The 27,569-nt window shown below is 41.1% G+C and overlaps 1 protein-coding gene across 1 annotated transcript; it reads right to left on the bottom strand.

The window, feature by feature from the left end:
• Positions 1-11,214: 11,214 nt before the first annotated feature.
• rhoub (ras homolog family member Ub) lies at positions 11,215-25,592 on the bottom strand. The gene is made up of 3 exons (XM_034169243.1): positions 25,230-25,592; positions 17,098-17,156; positions 11,215-11,953 (listed from the first exon to the last, which is right to left on the bottom strand). Exons 1-3 carry the CDS (start codon positions 25,426-25,428, stop codon positions 11,498-11,500), a joined length of 714 nt encoding a protein of 237 aa, XP_034025134.1. The 5' UTR covers positions 25,429-25,592; the 3' UTR covers positions 11,215-11,497.
• Between the last annotated feature and the right edge of the window lie 1,977 nt (positions 25,593-27,569).

Below are 27,569 nucleotides of genomic sequence, written 5' to 3'. Positions count from 1 at the left end.
CGTTACACTTATTACAGTTAATCCTTCAGACAATGTACAAAGTGGACCACAGTGTACAGTTAAGACCCCGCCCACTCCCCCAGGCCCGACCTCAGTAATCCCGCCCCACAGGCTCAGCTCTGTTAATTATGTGAGGACGGCAGGAGAAATCTTTCACTGGCTTTAAAAGATCAGAGAGATTACAGTTCTGCTCTTGATTGAGGACTCGGTGTCCAGTTGTTAAAATAATTCTTAGAAGTTACACAAAGTGGGTTTACGGGAGGGAGGCGGGTTCATACAGTTAGAGGTGGAGCCTCTACTTTCAGCGCTATAAGTGTTGGCATCAGCAGATGAAAGTGAGAGGACTGATACTTTATGAGGTCATAAAAGCAAACTGAACATAAAACAAATCCATCTCCTCCACCAAACAGACGGACAAAAACAACGCATTCACAGTGGAAGTAACACAAAAATATCATTGTGTCTGAGTTGACAGCTTTCCAACAACAGCATGTTTGTCATGAAATGAGTTTTATTTATATATGGGTGAAAGTTAGCGCCGTGAGATCCAAACAGTGGAATAAACAATTCAGGGGAGAGTCAGTGGTCAAAGTTCTGGTCTGATTACTGCTACAAAATTTATGGTCCAAACAAAGAGAGGAACTACACAACATGCTTATACAACACAAGCAAGAGGTCCGACAGGGAAAATACAAACAAACCGTACTGTTGACGTGAAGAGTTCATGTTTGGTTCCATCTCTTACATCATTCAGCAACACTGACATCATCATTTGCATGTGAAGCTTCACTTTGGGAATACAGTGCCATCGCTTACAGACGTTATAAATCACTTTATTTTAAACAATTTAGAGTTTAATTTTGATGAAATGCAGAGAAAGTCTTGAAACAAGACACCCGCCAATCCAGATCAGGATGACCTGCAAAATTCTGTGGGGTCTTCCATGGCTTAATATACTATATCCATGGTGAAAATTTGGTGAGAATCTGTGAAGTATTTTTGACATAATCTCAAAGCCTATATAAAGTGAAACTTGATCCAGAATCCGGATCCGGATCCAGATCACCTCCAAAATTTAATGGAGTCTTTCATGGCCTGATATCCTTCTGTGGTGGAAATTTTGTCAAGATCTGTGCAGTAGTTTTGACGTAATCCTGCTAACAGACAGACAAACAGACAAATAAATAAACACTGATGATTTTATTACGCCCATGGCAGACGTAATTAAAACGTCCAATGTGGACCAACTTCCTGGTAATTCTGAATACACACAATGGCTTTGCACACTTCAAGAAGTCTTGCACAGCACCAGAATGCCGACACGGTCAGGGTCTACTTGCAGAAGTGGACCAACGCTGACATTTGCATTTTATTGCTGCTGTCCATGTGGGGCGGTCTACAAATTATGGGATTTCAGGTCCATACAGCAACAATGGTGGTTTAGTGGTTAGGGCTTATGCCTAACAAGAAGGTTTGTGGTTTGATTCCCCAGCATAGCAAGATCACACTCCTGCCACTGCCTTCACCGAAAGCAGTGGCTGGATTTGGATCCTGGGTGGGGGCTTCACTGTGGTTGCCCACTGCCTGTCTGACCATTTCAGAATTCTGGTCCTGCACAAGACTTCCAGGAGTGCGAAAATGATTCTGAATGTGGCTGCATGACATTGTGGAAACTGGACCATCTCAAATAATTTTAAACCTCTTCTAAATCTTTATCAAACAATACTCTGTTCAGTAAAGCCCAGCCCATTTAAGAGAAAGTGATTTGCAAGGTTACAAGGTGCACAAGACATCAGCTTACTTCTGATTCCAGAAGTGTGCAACCAGTTTCAGAAGCATACACACAGGATTTGGTCCACCTTTCAGTATTCATGGAACAGGTTGGTACCACCTGTTCAACACAGAAGACAACCTTTCATCATAACCAACAAAGTATCTCTTACCGTTCAGCTGCAGTGATTAGCAGCAAGTATCTGGTAGTGATGGTGACATCTTACGGCGCAGTATGACGAGCACAGCTGATGCACAGAGGAGATCACATAGATGTAGAAGTCGCTGACTTTCAACAAAACTGCACCACTCATTTTCCTAAGCTTTTCTGTTTTTTCAGACGCACTAACATTTTTCTGTGAGGACAAGCTGATCGAGCCAAGAGTGCGTGTCTGTTCCCCAATGGATGAACTCCATTGTTGAGTCAAGGGAGGAGCTTATCAGTGAAATTACCTTCTGATGTGATCAGGAACACGTTTTGCTTGACACGGTTGGTCAGATCTGGTCTCGATGACCTTTGGCTCGGTACCCATCGGGAGCACGAGCTGAAACTCAGCAGTGATAGTTCACATCAAAAGGCAAACTTTCCAAGTGAATCAGTCATAGAACCCAGAGCGAGACTTCAGGTTGTGAGCAGAGTTGGTGGAAGAGAGGTACCTGGTTTCAGTTGGGGATGTTCATTTGTGACCGGAGGGGCACTAGTTCAATCCACATTTACCTATCAGTTTGTTGGGGATGTGACAGAACACTTGTTTCACCTCCATTACCACCACCGAGGTGCCTCTGAGCAACACAGATTCAGTAGAACTGTACAACAGCCAAGAGATCAGAATGTGGGCAGGTTTCATGTGTGAGTGTGAACCGGGTATGGCTGGAATTAAAAGCACAACTTTCCTGGTGAAATATAAGATAAAAATTCAAAATTAACCTTGACTCTTCTACATAAAAGTCAGTGGTCACTCAAAAAACTGACTCAGTGGATTGGATTTACATCTAATAAATATATGTCGTCCCAACTTAATTAAATTATCTTGCATATATGTGCGTTGGTGCTACATGTATTTATTAGATGGAAATCCTGCACATAATTGAAGTGAGTTCATCCAATGAGTAATTTTTTTTGAGTGTATGTGCATCTTTCACTAGCTTAGCAACAGTAACCATAGAGCGCCCCCACCGCGCCGTGCCACACACACACACACACACACACACACACACACACACACACACACACACACACACACACACACACACACACACACACACACACACACACACACACACACACACACACACACACACACCTTTGACTGGCCTGTTGCGGCACAGCACTAACCATGGCAACGCCCCTCCCCATATCCTCGACAGGCCTGTTGCTTAGCCGCAGTAACCATAGTAATCCCCCCCCCCCCCCCAGCCTATGACTGGCCTATTGCTTAGCAAAAATAAATGCACCAACACACACACACACACACACACACACACACACACACACACACAACCCCTCATGCCTTTGATTGGCCTGTTGCCTCACAACACTAACCATAGCAATGCCCCTCCCCATATCCTTGACTGGGCTGTTGCTTAGCCGCAGTAACCATAGTAATCCCCCACACAACCCCCCAGCCTATGACTAGCCTATTGCTTAGCAAAAATAACTGCACCAACACCCCCCAACACACACACACACACACACACACACACACACACACACACACACACACACACACACACACACACACACACACACACACACACACACACACACACACACACACACACACACAATTCTGCAACTGCACAAGACTTCTAGAAGTGCACAAACCTGTGGTCCAGAAGGGGAAGTATTATTAAAATTTACAAACATTTTATGCAATTCAGAAAAATTTTACACAAACCATTATCCTAATCCAGTTAAGATAAAGCAATCTGCAAGGTTGCTTGGAAGCTGAGTCATCAGGTTTAGAGCCTCATTCCTATGATGCAAGTGTGCAGTGCCCTTCTAGACATGGCAGCCAGTTTCAGAAGTGGGAAAAATCCTGAGTTGCCCCAGCTCCCAATACACGGAACAAATAGATTTACTGACAACCATTATGTCTGCACTTCACAAACAATTTTAATGTTTGGATAGAGCAGAGCGTGGCAGGATTCTACCCTCGGTAATAACCTACACTCTAACTACTGCAGACAGGTACAAATTAAATGATTATATTCACATAAACCACGCGGCTAAATTATATCGGACCCCATGTCAGGTTTCACCAGAGGGTTGTCTCGCTAGAAGACTCAACAATGGTTGTTTTTCTCTTTTCTTTGGCTAAATTATCTAAGTGGAGGAACCATCCAGACTATCATAATTAGACCATTCTGAGGCGAGGTTCTCATCTGCAGTCTGCCAGACAACACAAACTCTCTTTTAGCTGCCGAGTCTATCATTAGTCCTTCTAAACAACTGCAACGCACCGAGCCAACCGTCACTCTGTGCGCTTTGTTGCACTCTGCGGTTCAGACATTTTGCTATGAATAGGAAGAATCCTCTAGACAGTTATATTTGTCTTATCCAGCAGTTACAAACCTCTCAGGCAGGATCTTTGAAGACAGATTTACCTCATTATGTTTATTTCCAACTTTGCAAATTCAGGCTTTAGTAACTTCATGTGTTCAAGTCCCCATCTTAAATAAAGACTGCCGTTTATTTTTAAGTTCTTTTCTGAATACACAAGATGCCCTGTTATTTGGACTTCAGAAATGTACCGATTCAATTCTCCCAGTTCTGATAAATTCACTTGTGAAGATTACAGATCTGAAATTAGTGTGTGTAACAATATTAGAAATCTGTAAATCTCCCACTGTAAATGGATGCCATTTCTACAGCACTTTTCTATCTGAAGCAGAAGCTCAAAGTGCTCTACAACGATGCCTCACATTCACCCAGGCAAAGCACTCAGCTGAACACCACAAACAACTTAAGATGCATTGACACTTGCTTGCATTTTGGCTCTGCACTCTTGCGCACTTCGTCATGACGATGCCACCCAATGCGTTCCCGGCTAGATGCTGTGCTTTGTGTGCTGGACATTGGGTATTTAAAATAATTATTTCATAGTGGATTAATCTTTTGGCTGTTGAAACCACCTCAAATTGCTTCCAGAATCAGAGGACTGTCATCTGCAGCTCCCCCCCCATCTCTTTCCTGTGCTTCATGCTGTGGAGAATGCAATTGGAACCGTCAAAAAGGTAATTATTTGTAATGTTTATATTGTAATGGTTGGTAAGACAGTTGCATGTTCATTCCTTTGTATGAGTATCTGTAAAAGTATGTTTATGATGGATTTAACATCTTGTTATAATTGTTCAGATGAGCTGCACTGTGATGCACTGACACAATCACACTCGCAGTTTAATTGCGCAATGTTCACGTAATTTATGCGTGACAGATTTTCAACTTTTCAAAGCTTTTTTTGTGCATTTGCACGAAGCAACGCAGTTTACAACAGTTTGTGACGAGTTTACTCTGCTGCACGGCAGAGTGTGTGCAAGTGAGCAGATCAAAGTCGTGCAAGTGTCAACCCACCTTTAGGCATCAAGGAAAGAGTAGTCGTCCATGTAATAAAGATTTCACATTTTATTTAGTTCTGATCAAAAATCTCCAGAAATTATTCCAAAACTTTTCCTGTAAGTACCAATTACAGCTGAACAACACAACCGACAACTGACAGATTTATCCTGACATCACAAACATAATAAACAATGACTATGTACTGTATATAATGACGTACGATTTTTCATACAGTTGCTGTTGATCAGTTATTGGCCCAGAAGGAACAGAGATAAATAGGCTTCTAAAAAATAAGAAGCAAACACATATAATCATCAGTTTCTTTGGTGATTTCACCTCATTTAGTGTGTCAATTTGAGAAGACAAAATGACTGCATTACGAAGACTGACAAAATCGGTTTAAGGCATCGACTAGACAAACAAACATCAAACCGTTTGATTGTCCAAACTGGAACCGTATGAAATGTGCAGGACAAGTGTCTTTCAGCAATACAGAGTTAACTTACTTTTCAAACATCACTGACACTGCTCCTGAATCTCCTCTGGCACAGTTAAGTTTTATTGACCGCTATGATGACCAACAACTAACCTGCGCTCTTTTGCTTTTGTCGTTAACGTAATGAAGGTTGTACCGCTACAACTGCAAACACAAACGTTCCACATAGATGGCATTATATATGGTTTTAACAAACCACTTTGATGTTTTTATTTTTTAACACAATAGTCAAACAAATGACAATTATACTGTCAACAACTTTAACACCATGTAAGTTAAAGGTTATTAGCACAATTTAACAGACACTGCTTCTGATACTATGTCCTTTGAAGCAAAAAGTGATCAGTTACTTTTAATTGAAAGGCTTTTGTTTGCAAAACATGTAAAGTCTGTTGTTGGTTTTGTTGCTATATGACTTTTCCAGCTGTGGGTATGCTTCTATTCCTGAACACCATAGGTGCCCTCATTACCTACAAATACATTAATGTCATGAACACATTCTTACATGGCCTGGTGGAAGCACTGGTTGTTCAAAAAAAAAAAAAAATTATATATATATATATATATATATATATATATATATAAAGACATTTTGCAATGATCCTTAAAAATCACATTACGAGTTTGGGTAATAATGGAACATTTTGTGTTATCTGATTGTAATGTCAATTACAAGCTGTTTATAAACTCAGGCAATCAAGAATTAAGTTACTAAGGTTCTGGCAGTAACAAAGACTTAAAAAAATAGGGGTCATTAGGCAGGTGTTTTTAGCTACTTCCAAAGACTGCTAAAAATTATTCACCATGTAGTAAAAAAACAGGACTTTAAAGGACAAAATACATAAAATCACAGCATCATTAGACTGTTGGGGGTTGACTAAAGGACCCCCTCCTGGAGCTGTTGCCCCCACGACTCAGTCCCGGATAATGCCAATTATTTTTTAGAATAGTTTTCAGTCTGTAAAATGTCTTAAGCAGTTTGTTTAAAAAAGCACTATTAGTTACCGAGAGACTAGAACAGAATCTTTCAAAGCCTTAACACCCCCCCCCCCCCCAAAAAAACCCCAAAACAAATCAAAATCAAACATTCAAATGAACATATTTGCATTACTTAAAACTGTTAAACAGACCAAACTGCCTTATTTTAGATGTTGGAATCAAAGTTTGGTAGACTGATCCAGAATCAGTCTTGTTCACAATTTCAATCAGCAAGCTGTCTCAAATATATTTAAAGACACAGACTATAATAATGATGCACCAAGAGATGTACGATATGTTGGAAGATTGAGGAAAATGAAATTTGACCTTTTTGTAGAAACTTTTTAAACTGCTCTTGAAGCACCGTTATTTGAGATTATTATCAAGAAAAAGAAAAAAGTTCATTTTATTCAAAAACTGGCTCCAAGCACTGCCACCATTAGTTGTGGTGGCTAGTGAAACTGGAAAGCTTTGGCAAGTAGCTACAATGTGAGCAAACTAAAAATGTAGAGCCAGCTGTATTGTTTCTTAAAAAAAAAAAAAAAAGACAAACTATGGACTTTTGGCACATTTATGATTGGCAGTAAGATATATATTTTTGCGGCAGTAAAAAGTTGTAGCTGGCCTGATTATCAGATTATTAATAGTCCTCTGTCTCTTCACTGAAACCATAAGCATAAATAAATAATCTTACACAGTACGTCTTTATGAGTAAGTCTGACATTCCTGATTGCTTTTCAAATAAGTGGTGAAATATGTATTTAGGTATGAATATAAATCAATAGTTCAAGCCCTAGTTATGTTTAATGTGCATTCAAATAGCATATGATTTACGCTAATAATGTTTGGCATCAGGCAGACAGACTACATTTTGGTGGAATGTAAGGACCTCCAACTGTGTGTCCTACAAACAGTGTGACAGCTGTATCAACACTTCAGAATGTGGCACAAACTGAGGCCATTACAGGGAAAAATAAAGACCGTTAACACAAGTGGAACGCCAAAATAAAACAATGGCACAGTTCGTTACACATAAAACTAAATTTGGAAAAACAGATTTCATTAAAAAATAAGTGTAGACTGACATACACAAGATTGTATATCATATGTTAAAATAAACCTCACCATTGTGGTTTACAAGGCTGCATTCACACGTTGCTGTATGAAAGATATTTTACGCTTTCTGATTAGAGGATGACTGAAAACATCACCGTCACCAACGGCTGGAATCATGCACTGAGACGGGCCGTGCGGTCAAGTTAAAATTTTCGACTTGGCATGATGGCAGTGACGAAGATGCTGAATAATCTTTAAGATCTAATGTGGCACATGGAAAAGAGACTCTGTAGTGCTAAGTAGCTACTGCTTTTGAGATTTAACAGTTTGTCCAGGTACAATTAGCTGTAAGTACAATTTTAAGTTATTTAATGAGCATATGATTGACGATATCGTTCCTGTTGTATAAGATGCCTGAATGTTGACATGCTATTGTGTATTTCCCTTAAAGGATAACTTTACGCTTTAACAATCGCAGCCATGCTAAGACATTGCTCGAAGTCAAGTCTCTGACTCACGACTGTTGATAATGGCTTGGTCTCCACTAAATCTACTTTTGAAAATTTAGTTTCGGAAGTCAATAAAATTAAACAAAATAGCAGCATGTTAGCGATACAAAAAAACAAAACAAAACAAAAAAAACACCCATGTATCGTATTTTCTTTTCATAAGTATTATACTGTGAGTCTACAATTGTTCTAGGACCCTTCACAAGAAATTATGAAGAGTCAACAGAATGCTCAGACTTGATTGCTAACAATGCTTTAATATGGTGAAGGTTGGAAATAAGAAAGATCAATCTGTTAGAGGCCGGCCGATATTATCGGCCGATATAAGCCCTTTTCAAAGTACTCACTATTGGCCAAATTTTGCCGATAGAACGCCGATAATTTCTCAAACAGAAGTTACTGAAATAATGTTTGTGTCGGCAATGTAAAATGTCCCTGCACCGTTTGTCCAGTAGATGGAGCCCTGACTCCATTCAACTGAGAGCTGCTTATACCCCTGCTTAAATATGTTCATCACCGCCCCCGTAGTTCGCCATCACACTGGACTGATCGGCTGACAAAAGCAAACAAGTTTATAAGGCTGTTGTTTGTAATAACTTTGCGATTACATTCACCCCACATTTCTCCCGTTTCAGTTCAACTCAGTTTGATTAACTCAGTTTATGTAGTAAGATGAGATGTATTTCACAACTCTTTTTAAGGATATGTATTTGCTAATTTCACAAAGGTTTAATTCTTGATTGCATTTTTTGAACTTGAAAATTCTTCTCTGTTATAAAGTTAATCAATATGAGGACAAAGCTTCAGCTTTCAGCTCATACCTTTTTTAAGGGTCCAAAAAAGAACATTTTATTCATTTAAAAAAAATAATAATATCGGCTGATTTGTTGGCTATCGGCAAATCAGCCGATTTATCGATTATCTGCATTTTTTCCATCCAAATATCGTTATCGGCATCGGCCTCAAAAATCCATATCCGTCGGGCTCTACAATCTGTGCTTTAATTATTGCTTGTTCAATTACGCTAAAATCACTGTCTTCCCTGTGCATCCAATATCTCCAATAATGGAGATTTTTTTCCCCCCTCTCTCATCAACACGTGAACCCAGCATATGACTTAAAACTATTGTCATTTAACTTGTTGCTGCTTGTGATTTCGGAACATAAGGTGCAATTGCAACAATTGAATCTTTAACTGGGTGTAAATTATTTTAAAACCAAGCTTGGTGCGATTCTGTTTCCCTCAATGAAATATACAAAAGACCCCATCAGAAAAGGCAGGGGAGGACTTAACAGTGTAAAACATGGAATAGCATACTTAAAGAAGGGAGTCAATTTGGACACACAAAAAAAAAAATAATAAAAGAGGAACATACTTTTAGTATACGAGGTCTATTAGAAAAGTATCCGACCTTATTATTTTTTTCAAAAACCATATGGATTTGAATCACGTGTGATTACATCAGACATGCTTGAACCCTCGTGGGCATGCGAGAGTTTTTTCACGCCTGTCGGTTACGTCATTCGCCTGTGGGCAGTCTTTGAGTGAGGAGTGGCCCACCCTCTCGTCGATTTTTTTCATTGTTTAGGAATGGCTCAGAGACTGCTGCTTAGTTTGATCAAAATTTTTTCAAAACTGTAAGGCACAACTGAGTGGACACCATTTGATAAATTCAGCTGGTTTTCGGTAAAAATTTTAACGGCTGATGAGAGATTTTGGTCTGGTAGTGTCGCCGTAAGGACGGCCCATGGCGCCTGATGGCGATCTGCGCTTCGAGGCGGCAGCGTCTCGCCGTTTCAAGTTGAAAACTTCCACATTTCAGGCTCTGTTGACCCAGTAAGTCGTCAGAGAACAGAGAACTTTCAGAAGAAGTCGGCATGAGGAGTTTATGCGGACATTCCATTGTTAACGGACATTTTGTAATGAAAGAACGTGCGGGCAGAGTCGCATGTCGGGCTGGACCAGACCGTGGGGGGGGGAGGGGGGGGGTCGCGACAGGAAAAACACCTCCGTTGGAAACCTTAACGGGCAAGTTGGAACATGCCCAAGCTGTTAAACAATTTCTCAGTTACTCACTTGTTGAAAGCCATCAAAAGCCGCCTGAATTTCACAAATGGTTTTCAACATGGAGGTGTTTTTCCTGTCGTGGTGCACACAGATTCGCCGAGTCGTCACGGAAACGACTCGGCGAATTTGCGCGCACGTCTTTCATTAAAAAATGTCCTTAAACAGTGGAATGTCCACATAAAGTCCTCATGCCGGCCTCTTCTGAATCTTCTCTGTTTTCTCACGACGTCCTGGTTGAATTAAGCCTTAAATTAGGATGTTTTCAGCTCGAAACAGGCCGACGACGGCGCCTGGAAGCGCTGCAGGACGTCCCGCTCCATGGGAAGTCCTTACACCGACAGAAACACCCCATAATCTCTCATCAGCCGTTAAACTTTTCACCGAAAATCAGCTTAATTTCTCGAATAGTGTCCACTCGGATAATCCTCACAGGTCCAGAAAAATTATGATAAAGCAACGCGCGCCGTCTGGAGCAGCGTGTGAAACAAAGGAATTCAGCCGAGAGGGCGGGACCACTCAAGGCCTGCCCACAGGGAAATGACGTCACCGACACGCGTGAAAAAACTCACGCATGCGCACGAGGGTTCAAGCATGACTGGTGTAATCGCACGTCATTCAAATCCATATAGTTTTTTTTTTAAATAAAAAGGTAGGATACTTTTCTGATAGACCTCGTACATGTGGCCATCTGAACACTTCCTCATCAAATCAACTCAAATTTCCTTGAACCAATGTGATATGCATTCCATATATGATAAAATCTTATTAATTCCATTAATTTTTTGGTTGAGCGCTGGTCACAGTCATATTTAGAGTTCATACTGGCTCAGAGGAGCAGTTAGTGGTTATTTCTTTATTATTGGGTGTCAACAGAAATCAAGACGGGATCATTTCTGGTCAAAATGAAACTAACCCCAGCTATGCCCAACAATGATAGGACTGTTGTGCCTCCACTGAACCGTTGCCCCACTGGGATCTTTGAGAGAAGCAGTTGTACATCCAACTCCTTAACGCAGTCACCCTGAAAAAGTCACTTTCAGTTTTACCACGCTACTCTCTCCTTACTGGATGCACACATATTTCTTCCACCACGACTTGGAGAGAGTCTTCATCTTATCAGCTGTGCTACGCACTTTCCTCTCCCGCCGCGCTCTCTGATCAGAGTGCCGCAGCCCGACAGCGATAGCCATGTCAAACACCTCCTTCAGATTCTTTTGGGTTAATGCTGAGCACTCAATGTACGTCACTGCGCCGATTTTGTCCGCAAGCGACCTGGCATCTTCCTCAAGCACGGGTCTCTCCCGCCGCCTCGCCAGCTCGATCAGAACCTTGACATCCTGCCGCAGGTCACACTGCGTCCCCACCAACAGGATGGGAGTGAAAGGGCAGCGACGGCGGATTTCGGGGACCCACTTCTCGCCGACATTTTGAAAGGAGGCGGGGCTGACCACACTGAAGCACAGCAGCAAGGCATCAGTCCGAGGGTAGCAGAAGTGGCGAAGTTTGTCAAACTCGTCCTGATAGAGAAAGACAGAACAATGTGGTGGTGTTCATGATTTTTACAACTAAAACCTCACAAAATTTCAGTAATGTAATAATAATATCTTTAAAGCACTTTCAGTCAAGAAATTTCAACGTTCATGATAAAACATGAAAACACAAATGAAATAATAAAATTAAAAAAATTCTTACATTAAAACCAACACCAAATACAAATGTATCGTACAAACCAACAAATACAGTTAAAAAATGAACAAAAAAGCAAATAATAAAAATCATTGACTTGGTTTCATCCAGAAGATACATGAGGTGGACGCGTCTCTAAGTGACTCTCATTTTCGTTGACCCACATGCTGTGACACCAAACCAAACACTAGTTCTGTTTTTCCAATAAATGATTTTTTTTTTTTAAAGCTTATGTCCTTGATTAAGTTGTGGGTTTCTGCTGAAAAAAAAACAACAAACTGGAACAGATAGTGAGCTAAGCAAAGGCAGGAGAAGAGAATTGTGCCATGTGGGCTGTTTTCACTCCAACATTATGTTAAAATTCAAGTATTTGCACAGTTTTGCCTTCAGCTACATGAGCCAACTAAATTTCCAGATTCTCTGTTGTGTCGCCAGCTCACATTTTGCATCGGCTGTTCAATATTATAGTTACAGCTTTGCACACACATAATTTGTGGGCAGACCTGTCCCAAGAAATTCAAATTTTTCATTGAAATGTTATCCATTGACTAAGATCAGGTTAAGACAAATATGAAGTGCACACAGATATGAAGTGCAGCCCCAATTAATTACCTAAGATGAACTCTGCTGTCAAATCTGCCCTGATTCATCCTTGAAAAACGGTCGACACCATCATTACTCATAACTCGACTAACCGCTCCCTGATACACAGAATGAGCCTGAACACAGCCAGTTCCACTTTGTACATCTGATTTACATTAATCCACAATATGATACAGTTAATCATCTAACTCATTTGTACACTATCCAATTACAGAACCCAGAAAGGCACTCAGCAGAGTGCATACATTCAACAACTATTAACAGATGCGTAACACCTGTTTATTGTCCATCTGTTGATTTTGTTCCAGGAACACTGATCCTTTCAGCAGCTCTTAAACCCACCCCAAGCTTCACGCTGTATCGCAATGTAACGTGCACCTCAGCTGACTTGCTCTACCTAGCCATCACTTAGTCTCATTCAGCGCAGAGTTCTCATAAGCAGACACACCACTCGTAAAAGTTTTCCCCGGATCTTCATCGGACTCCTAGTTGCCTTGGACTGGTCCACACCACCCGGAGCAGACCTGGTGTGACTTGGTGTACACTCTGAGCGAACTCAACTCTTGATGCAACAAGTTAACTCTTTCCAATCGCCATTTGAAAATTGGACACAGTTTGCACTGTGCCATTCTGACCACAAGGTGGGCTGTGGCAGCCTAAAGTCTGGTCAACCTCTGGCAAACTTAACATGCTTAAAACTGGTATATGTTCAACCAACTTTTCTACAGTTTGTTGAACCATTCAAAGCAGCACAACACACACCCCGCCCCCTTCCTGAGCTACTCGCTAGCCACGCAGAGTTGGGAATATTTGGCTCCAAGCTCAGCCAGGTGTGAGAGCTGCTTATTAACTCCACCAATGAAGTTGTGCAGAGGAAATGTTTCCGCCCGTTTGTTTGATTGTGAACAGCCTACCACCAAAACTGGATAGAGGTTTTGTCTGTCTTCCAGTTATCAGTTGGAAACCAAGTGCCAAAAAGCAATGAGAAATTATGCATATTGGAGACAACCAATGCTTGGTCAAAATTATCTGACAAAGAATTCAGAAACTGATAAAACTGGAAAAAAAAAAACCCCCAAAAAACCTGACTACACCACAAAAAAACTTTGATTCAAGCGAATGTACTAAACACATACTCCTGACACTCCTGACTAGTTTAGCTTATGAAAAGTCACTTCTAGAAGAACTTTCACCTTGAAAATTTTTTCCAAGGTAAAAATTTGTGGAATTGGAAACTAGTGTTGGTGGAGGTTTGCGCTCTACCAGCGCGGTGCTCTAGTCTCACAATGTTTCAATTTCCTTGGTCCATCCTTGGAACTGAATCTGCCTCAAATTTTTGTAGTTTTTGCTCCAAGTCAAACCAAAACTTTCCAACAACTTTCATGAAAAACAATTCATAACTGAGCTGCTAACAAACAACTGAAACAATAATCAGTCCCAGGTAAAAACGGAACCTTTTCGATGGATGCAGTAATTGACAGCTTGAATGTATGACAATGGTCACCAGTTAACAGGCCAACACTGGTCAAAACAGACCAGGGATTTCTCTTAAATTAGCACTCTGGAGCCACGCGGCTTTGCCTAATAAACTCCTCCCCCATCTGTGGGGCACACAGATTAATTCCAGCAAGATGCTGGACACAAAAATCCCCTTATTTTCCTTTACACGCTCATTCCCGGTAGCAGACAACACAAATTCAACAAATGCAGCAGACACTTAGTGCTTTCAGAGTTTTCTCTGTACGTTCTGCTTTTGCAATCGGATGACGTCGCCCCGTCTGCAGAATATACAGACGCATCGCCGTCTGTGCAAGCAACAGTGTTGTTTATGAGTGATGGTGGTGGCGGTTATCATCTGTATCAACCTCTTTATCCTTTTCTTGACACCCCCCCACTCCCCCCAATTGGTTTTTGGCACAAGGTCTGCACTTATGACACTGTACCAGTGTTTGCCCATATTTATTTGCCTGTGTTTGTCCAAGCTTGTCTGCATGTGTTCAGTTCAAACACAGTGTGCAGCCTGGAACATGCTGGGAGGTTTTACACGTATTAGAGACTTGTTCAAAGGCCTGTCGCCGCTTTACAGCCAAGATGTCTTTGATTCCCTGCAGAACTGGCAGAGCTAGTGAATGTCAAATATGCTGCTCCCAGGGCAGGGTTCTATTCAGTTCGATTATAAAACGAACACTCATGGCCCCAAGCAACAGAAACACCATTGCACAACCTGTTCCTTCCAAGTTTATCCTACCAACATAATAAGCCAGTAACACTGCCAGGATTGCTGCCTGTGTCGACTTACCCTCGCCTTTCATAGTTCATTTTGCATTTTCATCGCTTTATTATTCATTTCCTCCGAATGTGTAGAAATCAGTTTACCATAACTTCATTTTTATTTTGCTTTAACAGCTGACGTATTTTTTATTTAGTTGCCTTTTATATACTGCACTGGTCAAACCTTCCAAAGCAACAGTGAAAATTAGCCAATATACTGGTGTAGTTGTATGACATATCAAGTTTGAACAGTATGTCCTTCATTATGTATTGAGAACTCTGTTTCATTTGGTGGCATGGAAACACTCCAGATTTCACAACAGGGATCTTATCACAGCAATCGGTATTAGACCTGATCAACGCACGTTTTTGATTGATCGTATGGGGTCTGTGTTCAGTCTTGCCGCACTTAATAAGCGCCGTACCGACAGAGCTAACAGCCACTGCTCTGCCAATGTTTACTGCTAGTTCACCACCAGTGCCATGATGCATGTTATTAAACCATATTTATGCTCTGCTTTGCTTCACAAATCCAACAAGTTTGTTTCTGATAGATAAGCACATGTGATACACTTCGTACCAAGGCTACCAATCAGTGCTTCCACATGGATTTCTCTCACGCCAGTTTTCCCTGGTAACAGGCACTGTACAGGGCCACACCCAGAAGACCCACCTTTGTGTAAAGGTATACTTTTGAAGACAACAATAATACTAATGACAACACCCCATAATGAAAAACGTTTCTTTGAAATTTTTGCCAATGTATTAAAAAATAAAAAGTTAAGAAATCACACGTACATAAGTGTTCACAGCCTTTGCTTAATAATTTGTTGATGCACCTTTGGCAGCAATTACAGCCTCAAGTGTTCTTGAATATGATGCCACAAGCTTGGTGCACCTATCTTTGGGCAGTACTGTCCATTCCTCTTTGCAGCACCTCTCAAGCTCCATGAGGCTGGATGGAAAGCATCGGTGCACAGTCATTTTCAGATCTCTCCAGAGATGTTCAATCACATTCAGGTCTGGGTTCTGGCTGGGCCACTCAAGGCCATTCACAGAGTTGTCCTGATGGATCAGAACTTCTTCCATTTTACAGATAATGGAGACCACTGTGCTCATTAGGACCGTCAAAGCAGCAGAAATGTTTTTGTACCCTTCCCCAGCTCTGACATGCACTGTCAACTGTGGGACCTTACATGTAGACAGGTGTGTGTCTTTCCAAATCAGGTCCAATCAACTGAATTTACCCCAGGTGGACTCCAATTAAACTGTAGAAACATCTAAAGGATGATCAGTGGAAACAGGATACACCTGAGCTCAATTTTGAGCTTCATGCCAACGCTGTGAATACTTAATTACGTGTGATTTCTTAAATTTGCAAAAATCGCAAACTTATTTTTATTGTCATTATTGGGTATTGTGTGTGTGTGCAGAATTCTGAGGAAAAAAATGAATTTCATCCATTCTGGAATAAGGCTGTACCATAAACAAATGTGGACAAAGTGCAGCGCTATGAATATTTTCTGGATGCAGAGTGCGTGAACACACACACACACACACACACATATATATATATATATATATATAGGGAAGAAGTCACCGTCATGTCACTCTCAAGTCATCAATCAGCTAGTCCCAAGTCAAGTCTCAAGTCACAATGACCACCAATTGTTTGCAAGCTGATTTGTGATTTGACTTGGGACTTGCAGATTGATGACTTGACAGTGATTTTGTCCCACCTCTGATAAATACACACACAGAAAATTTTCTCCACATTCAGTTTAAAGCACTGCTGCCTGCCTCATGTGCAAGAAAGTAGTTGCTTTTCACATTACAAAAAAACAAACAAACAAAAAACAAACAACAACAAAAAAAAAAAACATGGAATTTATATTCAAGGGGTCCCAAAGAAGAGAACTACATGAGGAAGAGAACTGCCTGAGCCTTACATTCAAGAGATGTAAAACTTATCTTGTGGTGCAGGGGGAATCCCAGTGGCGACATACAGCCGTGAGGAAAAGTGGAAAACAAAACAAAATGTGCTGGTGATGTAAAAACCATGTGGCGTTTGTATGTAGTTGGGATTAAAAACATAACTCACCTGTCCTGCAGTGTCACACAACTGGAGTCTGACAGGGTTCCCATCCACCTGAACTACAGCTGTGGATACAAAGAGACAGAAAATAAGTCACAGCTGTCCACAGGACTGCAACCACGGTACATTCAGCCTCCACCTCACAATAGTAGGTAGCAGCCGAGGATTAAATAAATAAATACAATTTAAATCTCAAAAATGGTTCAAAAGTTCAAAAGCTGTGACAGTCTTGTATTGACTGCTCAGTTGAGCGATGCAACTTAAAGGCTGCTTTTAAACTTTATTCAATGTATTTCTTTCATATACATAGTACATGGGCAAAAAAAAAGGATCACAACAATGAGAATAAGGCATACTCGTATTGACCATGTTGGTTCAGTCACTTTAGTTGATAATTTGGGAGACATTCAATCCTGTATGTGGTTTATCTTCTCATGCTGTTTTTAGAGATGAAAACAACCAGCTGTGTTGCTGACTGAGGTGTGCTACCACACTGCGATTTTGATAGACTGTTGGCAGTTCTGCTTTAAAAAATTAAGAGCTGGAAGGTCTATAATTTACATAGCCCAAATATTGATGTGTTTTTTTTTTTTTTGTGGCTGATGGGTTAGATAGGAATATAAAAAGAGCCAGCTGACACTAACAAAAAACTATGGTGACTGGGTGTTGATAAAGTACCAGAATCAATCAATAAATAAATCAATACTCTGTTCACTAAAGTGGAGAGCTCTTGGATGCTCATTTTAGTTAATTTTGGGTTCACCTATTCACATGGGACAAAAATGATTTGAATTGGTCCAGCACGGATATAGAACAATAACACTGTCATGGGTTAGACAGCTACACATAGATGTGCACATAACTGGTACTCAGGTGCTTGTGTGTGAGCTAAAAATAAGTGATCTGTGTTTTGTGCTATGCATCGTTTATTTTTAGCACAATTAAATAATTATGGAAGCTAAAAGCGGATGTTGATGAGGGGCTCCAGCCCTGCTCATGCAGAAGACATTCGACGTGTATGACTTCATGAAAAGCGGTGTGCCACATAAGAAACGGACGAAGGTAAACGGTTGTTTAAAAAAGGCTCTTTGCATTTAATGAGATAAACATACACATATCTGTAGGATTGTCTTCATGCTTATGTACACTTCTAATGACATTTTCACCTGTTCAGTGGCAACAAGAAGGTTTACTGTGAGTGTACATTGTATAGCCGTTTAGCCCATGATGGTGTTACCGTTCTAAATCAATAATGGGACCAATTAAAAAGCATATTTGTCTCAAGTACAAAGATTAACCCAAAAACATCTAAAAATAGAGCCCAAGTTGAAAAACCCGACACCCCCCCTTTAAGGATTACTTTACAAGATCAAATTCAAACTTATCTGAGATATACTCATTTCGGAAGTCCAGTTCAAAATGTGCTGAACAGCAAATGGATCCTGTTCAATTATCATGTATACAAGATATGTATAACGTGACCTTTAAAAATGGTGAGGATGATTTTTGTATATTTGGTACAGAATATTACAGGAAATGTTCAGTTACTGTTCACACGCAATATCTAGGCACATTAATGAGTAATTCAAATTTTTCATTCATTGTTTACATGATAAAAATACCCACTAAGCCTTGAACGGAACTAACCAATCGGTCCATTGATTATAAGCAATTGACCAATGACAATCACCGTAACACAGCGAGTCAATGACGTGTGGTGACAACATGGCTGCCTACAGTGAACAGGATGAGTCATCTTTGGATGAAGAAAAGGTGCTTATGTGTATCTTAATGTGCATTTTGGGCAAGTGGTTCTCACTAATGCTCAAAATTCACATTTGTGAAAAACTATGTTGTTTGGGGTACCATAGGCTTTCATTTGCCAACAGTTTGGCACCCACCCCAGACATAGGTCATGGTCTCAACACGGCCTATCATAGAGAGGCTTTTCCGACCTGGTCCAGTGGGGTTGTGCACCCACTACCTCAAAGTATGTCCCGGCTTTACCACGTGCCCACCCACATGCCTGATTATTGACTGGAACAAACAAATTCCTGCCATTTGTAAACACAAAGACCCCCTGCACGGCCTCGCCCACCCACTCTGCCAGTTACTGTTACGACTACAATAAGATTTTACTCGCAGAGCTTTGTTCCTTGCTGAGTCTTGACAGATTCCAGTGATGTCTATTAACGGGCAAAAACAAAAACAGATTTTGTTTGTTCAGTGATTCTCTTCCAATAAACGTCTTTTTTCCAGACTGGAAAAGTGGATGAGTCATCTTACGGCAAGCTTCATTATGGGGCCGTTTATTCTTTTCAACAGAGCCGGCACAATGCAGAGCAGCAGGCACATGGAAACACTTACTGGAGTGTACGCTCGGTCATACCACCTGATCAAAGAGTTTGCTGGAACTACTCATGTAGTCCGACAGCCATGGCGGCACCCCGCTCTGACAACAGGAAGCAGGAAGGAAAATGAGCGAGGGATGCCATTGCGTATTCTCTTCTTAAAGGTTGATATGCAATCAGTCTTGGATTTTCTACTCTCTCGTGTTTCTGCCACCTGTGTGAGTGCGTAACTGCTCAGCAGTCGGCTGTCAAGGGGACTGCTCTGATTTCGTGCACAGAAAAGTGACATCACCAGTGAAAGGGCCCCAACGGGACAAGTCCTCTGTGTTAGACTGGGTGACAGACAATGTATGCCTCAGAGCCACTGCAACAGATGTGGCTATTCCCACAGAGAACAGAAGGTCTGTGGGTCAATGCTGACAACAGAGAGTTGTGCAATCCAAAAGCTCAGTGACATTCACGCCTCTGCCAATCAGAGAGGTGCAGGTTCCCCATGAGCTTGATTGCCAAGTGTCTCCCATGTGCCTTCTGGCAAACTTTCTCCTTTTAAGAAAATCCTTCTCTGTTCCACTGCACAATTAAGCTGCAAAGGCTAAATTTTCCACTTTGCACATGTTCCCAAAACATCCCAAGATCCCTATGAAGCGCTATCCTGGGTGTCTTCCCCCACTAGTCTCCATCTTGCATGATCACTCAGTTTTTGAGAACTTTCTACTCCACACAGACTTGCTACAGCGTAACATACACTCAACAAAAATATAAACGCAACACTTTTGGTTTTGCTCCCATTTTGTATGAGATGAACTCAAAGATCTAAAACTTTTACCACATACACAATATCACCATTTCCCTCAAATATTGTTCACAAACCAGTCTAAATCTGTGATAGTGAGCACTTCTCCTTTGCTGAGATAATCCATCCCACCTCACAGGTGTGCCATATCAAGATGCTGATTAGACACCATGATTAGTGCACAGGTGTGCCTTAGACTGCCCACAGTAAAAGGCCACTCTGAAAGGTGCAGTTTTATCACACAGCACAATGCCACAGATGTCGCAAGATTTGAGGGAGCGTGCAATTGGCATGCTGACAGCAGGAATGTCAACCAGAGCTGTTGCTCATGTATTGAATGTTCATTTCTCTATCATAAGCCATCTCCAAAGGCGTTTCAGAGAATTTGGCAGTACATCCAACCAGCCTCACAACCGCAGACCACGTGTAACCACACCAGCCCAGGACCTCCACATCCAGCATGTTCACCTCCAAGATCGTCTGAGACCAGCCACTCGGACAGCTGCTGAAACGATCGGTTTGCATAACCAAAGAATTTCTGCACAAACTGTCAGAAACCGTCTCAGGGAAGCTCATCTGCATGCTCGTCGTCCTCATCGGGGTCTCGACCTGACTCCAGTTGGTTGTCGTAACCGACTTGAGTGGGCAAATGCTCACATTCGCTGGCGTTTGGCACGTTGGAGAGGTGTTCTCTTCACAGATGATGCGAAGGAGATGTGTTACATTGCATGAGGCAAATGGTGGTCACATCAGATACTGACTGGTATCCCCCCCCAATAAAACAAAACTGCACCTTTCAGAGTGGCCTTTTATTGTGGACAGTCTAAGGCACACCTGTGCACTAATCATGGTGTCTAATCAGCATCTTGATATGGCACACCTGTGAGGTGGGATGGATTATCTCAGCAAAGGAGAAGTGCTCACTATCACAGATTTAGACTGGTTTGTGAACAATATTTGAGGGAAATGGTGATATTGTGTATGTGGAAAAAGTTTTAGATCTTTGAGTTCATCTCATACAAAATGGGAGCAAAACCAAAAGTGTTGCGTTTATATTTTTGTTGAGTATAGTTTACATTTCTTAATTACTGATGTCAGTGAATGTTCATTTATCCATCCCTTGACTTATCTAAAGAAAGCTGGCTGCAAAGATCATGACTTTGTATAAAACATAACCCTTACATAAGTTTGTCCAATTATGTATGGACCCTGAAAATGGAGGGACCACCTAGCAAAATGGCAGCACCACCAAAATCTTTACTGTCATATTTTTGTTAAATCCCTTGAATGAAAGATGAAAGTCCACACTACAGCTGCACATTGCCCGTTTCATTTCACCTTTATTGCGGTGGTGCACATAGGCACAACAACCAAAACACTGTGGCTGTCCAAATACTTATGGACCTAACTGCAATTCAGTCTGTTTGAGCAAAGGTTAATTACAGGTTGTAAACATGAGCGCGAACAGTTGTTCATCTGTACACGTTACACCTGTGATGGACTGGTAGCCTGTCCAGACTGGACCCTACATCTTCTTCACTGTATGCTGGGATCAAAAATGTCAAATATTGCATTCTCTGGTACTGGCTTGGCACATGTAGTCATTTTGAGCCTTTAGGGCTACGGCTGGACATAGAAAGTAAAAAAAAATTGCAAAGTTACTTTTTATCAGCGTTCCACTGACAACTGCAAGGGTATTTAGAGGGTAAATGCCTTTGTTATCACTACTGACAAATGACAAGAAGAAAGTGAGATCCCTGTCACAAAGCACTCAAGGTGATCAACAAGTTGTTTATTTTAATGGCAACAATAGAACACATTGTACATGCTGAAAGGATTCAGTCTGTCCTTATATTCCTCACTAAACAAGGAAGAGTCCTGGAGCAAGTGAGGTGATTTGGAAAATGGAACTGTGCCAAATGGAAACATCATAAAGCAAAAACTGTGCAGACTTTAAAACTTGAATGAAAGAAATAGAAAACACATATGGCTTGTTATAACAATGGAATTATCAGGAGACAAGGTGAAATATGTATAAGAAAATGAATACAAGTTACTGTGAAATTAAGTGTTATTACCTTGTCAGGTGATATAGCTTTAATATCATTATTAGTAGTAGTAGTATTAAGAACATTACAGTTTTGAAGCATTAATTAAAATTCTCCCATAGAATCTAAAATGGACTCATTATATGAGGAACAAGGTGAACCCACACAATGTGCAATAATCTAATTTGGCAAAATGTGAATAAAATCTCTGATGTAGCAAATCCAATTACTTAATCTAAATAATGATCTTAGAATTTCAAAATCACTATTATGTTACACTAAATCACAACCTGAGCTTTGTTAGTCATAATTATGTGAAAATGTATACTTTGTAAGAAGTAACTATCACCTATGTCAAATTTAAGCTAAGGAAAAATGACAGCATTACAAAAGTCAGAATTTCGTAAAAGTTAGAAAATCAGAAAAAAAAAATGCTTTTATGTAGAAATCCATTGTTGGTTTTCTCTAGTTAAACTTTCTGCTGTATTGAAGCTAGTGTCCACCAAACGGGATAAACAATCAATGAATATTTAAAAACAGCAACAAGTCTCCAGACTATCTCAAAATTAAGACTTCAAAACATCTTAAAAACATACACAGTAAATTTTGCAGAGCAAAACATACTCTGCAAGGATAACATTTGGTCCCACTCCAAAGAGAGTTAAATATACTCTATCACAGGGTAAAATCAACTATCATGCTGTGAATGACTCTTATTGGAGTTGAAAAATATGGTTCGAAAAGACGGTAGAGCTGATTTAACTTTATAATAGAGTGCATTTTACTCTATTTGGACTGAGATCGAATGTTATCCTGGCAGAGTATATGTTACTCTGCTAAACATACTGTGTACTTTTAATTAACATTATCTCATTCAGAGCTTCCACTTTCTAAATCGCAATTATCAGACAGTGAATTCAAGTTGTAATGCATTAATAAAATTTAAGTAAAACTGACTGGAAAAAGGCAGAATTTAACCCTTCTAAATCAAGGTTAAGTAAAATTGTTAAAATGTGTGTGTGCAATACATACACACACATATATACATACACACACACACACACACATATATATATATATATATATATATACACACACACACAACAAAAATATAAATGCAACACTTTTGGTTTTGCTCCCATTTTGTATGAGATGAACTCAAAGATCTAAAACTTTTTCCACATACACAATATCACCATTTCCCTCAAATTTTGTTCACAAACCAGTCTAAATCTGTGATAGTGAGCACTTCTCCTTTGCTGAGATAATCCATCCCACCTCACAGGTGTGCCATATCAAGATGCTGATTAGACACCATGATTAGTGCACAGGTGTGCCTTAGACTGTCCACAATAAAAGGCCACTCTGAAAGGTGCAGTTTTGTTTTATTGGGGGGGGGGGGGATACCAGTCAGTATCTGGTGTGACCACCATTTGCCTCATGCAGTGCAACACATCTCCTTCGCATAGAGTTGATCAGGTTGTCAATTGTGGCCTGTGGAATGTTGGTCCACTCCTCTTCAATGGATGTGCGAAGTTGCTGGATATTGGCAGGAACTGGTACACGCTGTCGTATACGCCGGTCCAGAGCATCCCAAACATGCTCAATGGGTGACATGTCCGGTGAGTATGCCGGCCATGCAAGAACTGGGACATTTTCAGCTTCCAAGATCCTTGCAACATGGGGCCGTGGATTACCCTGCTGCAACATGAGGTGATGTTCTTGGATGTTGGCACAACAATGGTCCTCAGGATCTCGTCACGGTATCTCTGTGCATTCAAAATGCCATCAATAAAATGCACCTGTGTTCTTCGTCCATAAGACGCCTGCCCATACCATAACCCCACCGCCACCATGGGCCACTCGATCCACAACATTGACATCAGAAAACCGCTCACCTACACGACGCCACACACGCTGTCTGCCATCTGCCCTGAACAGTGTGAACCGGGATTCATCCGTGAAGAGAACACCTCTCCAATGTGCCAAACGCCAGCGAATGTGAGCATTTGCCCACTCAAGTCGGTTACAACGACGAACTGGAGTCAGGTCGAGACCCCGATGAGGACGACGAGCATGCAGATGAGCTTCCCTGAGACGGTTTCTGACAGTTTGTGCAGAAATTCTTTGGTTATGCAAACCGATTGTTTCAGTAGCTGTCCGAGTGGCTGGTCTCAGACGATCTTGGAGGTGAACATGCTGGATGTGGAGGTCTTGGGCTGGTGTGGTTACACGTGGTCTGCGCTTGTGAGGCTGGTTGGATGTACTGCCAAATTCTCTGAAACACCTTTGGAGACGGCTTATGGTAGAGAAATGAAGTCAATACACGAGCAACAACTCTGGTTGACATTCCTGCTGTCAGCATGCCAATTGCATGCTCCCTCAAATCTTGCGACATCTGTGGCATTGTGCTGTGTGATAAAACTGCACCTTTCAGAGTGGCCTTTTATTGTGGGCAGTCTAAGGCACACCTGTGCACTAATCATGGTGTCTAATCAGCATCTTGATATGGCACACCTGTGAGGTGGGATGGATTATCTCAGCAAAGGAGAAGTGCTCACTATCACAGATTTAGACTGGTTTGTGAACAATATTTGAGGGAAATGGTGATATTGTGTATGTGGAAAAAGTTTTAGATCTTTGAGTTCATCTCATACAAAATGGGAGCAAAACCAGAAGTGTTGTGTTTATATTTTTGTTGAGTATGTGTGTGTGTGTATATATATATATATAATTTTAAGTCATAAAGAGTTAATTGAAAATACAATCGTTGAAAGGCATAGTCGCAATTTTAACTCGGCGACATAATTGCGAGGCTTTTCCATTTAGAAAGTCATTTTTCCTCAATATCTCAACGTTTTGTTTTGTTATTTTGCCATTATTTGTTTCCAGAGCTGGCGTCACCTTTTGTCTTTTAGTAATGTGCTTCCACAGCCGGCGGCTCACCTGAGAAGTCGTCGAACGCGGTGGGGACGTATTTCGTCGGGTATCCGTTCGTCGTGTAGCTGACCACCAGGCTGGTTTTACCCACCGCTCCGTCCCCGAGCAGCACGCACTTCAGCAGCCGCTCCGGCGCCTGTCCGGCCCGGGCGGGTTTGGGGTTGTGCGGGGGCACCGGCGGGGCCATGGTCCTTCCGTAGTCCATGGTGGTCACAGGAGGTGACGGTCACCGACAGCGTCCTCGGGGGACAGAAGCAGGAGCAACCATAAGGACGGAAGTCCTCCACAAAGTGTTAAAACCGATCCACACGACCAGTGTCAAACCCGCCGCGGAAGGTCACGAACAAAGCTCCGGTATCTCTGGTCACGAGCGCCGTCTGCTGCAGTTCACAGGGCGAGGCGGGGCTAAGACGTGACGTCCACAGATTTACATACGGTCCCCGCCCACTTGACTGCACATCATCGAACGGCTTTTGTTTTAAAATAACACAATAAAGCTTTTTTTTGAATGGATGTTTATTTCCACTGTAGTCCCCACAATAAACAAACAAACAAATAAAATAGCAATAATGAAATTAAGTTAGCCAATAGTAACAAAAAAGTATTCCATTATATCTTCCTGGTCTTGGGTGGATTTAATTACTATTAAATTAATTACGCTTTATGTAATTGAAAAGTGAACAAAGAGTAAGTTTTGAGGACCACTATAGAAATAAGGTTTCATTCCAGATAGATGATTTTAGAAATAAAAGGCACGAATAGCCACTTCCTTGTACATGACCTTTCCTATCAGTGTTAGGAAACCCTAAACCTGGACACCAAATGACATGACACCAAATAAGCATTCTTTTTTTTTTTTTGGAAGCTTTATTGTGTAGATCTGATATTATTTACAAATCACAGTAGATCTTTTAATCTTGAGAGCACTGGTCCAACACACACACACAGAGGAAATAAATGGTAAATGGACTGCATTTATATAGTGCTTTTCCATCTGCATCAGACACTCAAAGTGTTTTGCAGTTATGCCTCACATTCACCCCGATGTCAGGGTGCTGCCATACAAGGTGCTCACTACACACTAGGCAGATGTGGGCGGATCGATCCTAATTTCGATAATATCGATACCAACGCTGGTATTGATATTGAACGATCCTCGTGTAAAAGATCAATACTCAAGCTTTTTTTCTCTCCCGCATGCACTGACTGCTGCACAAGCAGATTTATCAAAGTCTACTCTCTGTCTATAAGAGCAGCACTGCGCTGTGTCACACAACACGGAGCAGTGCACCCTTGTATTATGATTTGTCAGCTCTCTACCTCAGGAGATTTTGTTTTAAATTGTGTTGTGATATTTTTTTAAACAAAAATGTTGATTGTGATAAAATATTTTGTTGTCACGTACAATGTTTGGCAAAATTCTATCCTAGGTCTTTTGGATCCTTTGGATCTATGAAGCTTAAATATGAAAAAAGTATCGTATCGGTATCAGCGATACTGGGCCTGTATTTACTTGGTACCAGATCAATACCAAAATTCCCGGTATCGCCCACCTCTAACACTGGGAGCAATACAGATGAAACAAATATATGATCATGAGGCTCCACCATTCTTTGATCGAGATCAAATGGGTCAGGATCAGTTATCAAAGGCAGGATACTCCCATTGATCAGGTTCAAAGGAGACACAATCAATGATCAAAGGCAAGATCCAATATTTTAGGATTCAGTCACTCAGCTTGGTGCTGCCCTCAGTCTATGAAAAATAATTAATATCTTGAATCTAGACCATTTCAGCTGAGTCCTGGACAGGTCTGGTGGATCACACAAACGTGTTCTTTTCACTTGTGGTTTGACCCTGTGGAACATGTCCAGACTTGTCCTCTCCAGGAGAAACACCTAAAATGATTCAATTTCACTCAGTCAGATCTCCTGATGCCCTTTAATTTGGGGCCAGTAAAGCATATAAAGGAACAGACAGCAGCTTCAAAATGTGTCTGCTGCAGAATTCAAGAAATCTGCAAAATTCAAAGGTACAGCTTTGTGAGATCAGAATGAAGTCATCCTGGTGATGTTTCAGACAATGGAAGTTATGGTTTAAAATGTCTCCCCCTTGTGGTAAGAGGAGAGAACAAACGTGAATTACAAGAACTTTGATAACGATCTCCAACAACGAGGTCATGCTGTCGTTTCTTTTAGCCAGGCCATCAACAAGATATCTCAAAAGGACATGAATGGGTTTCAGTGAAATTTGGTGGACAGGCTGACCTTAGGTCAAAGAAGAATTGATTACATTTGAATACAGCCTGGATAAAGGGGTGGATTTTACCTTGGAGTTGTTATTTAA

The sequence above is a fragment of the Thalassophryne amazonica genome, chromosome 4 (genome assembly GCF_902500255.1).
Source record: "Thalassophryne amazonica chromosome 4, fThaAma1.1, whole genome shotgun sequence".
Classification (NCBI taxonomy): Eukaryota; Metazoa; Chordata; class Actinopteri; order Batrachoidiformes; family Batrachoididae; genus Thalassophryne; species Thalassophryne amazonica.
Note: the sequence above shows the minus strand (reverse complement) of the source record. Positions and strands in the feature narration are given on the sequence as shown.

Coding starts and splice junctions, on each gene's coding strand:
- rhoub (XM_034169243.1), bottom strand. CDS start 25,428: ATGGACTACGGAAGGACCATGGCCCCGCCGGTGCCCCCGCACAACCCC. Junction 17,157..25,229: donor CGCGTTCGACGACTTCTCAG/GTGAGCCGCCGG, acceptor TTGTATCCACAG/CTGTAGTTCAGGTGGATGGG. Junction 11,954..17,097: donor TGTGTGACACTGCAGGACAG/GTGAGTTATGTT, acceptor TTTCTCTATCAG/GACGAGTTTGACAAACTTCG.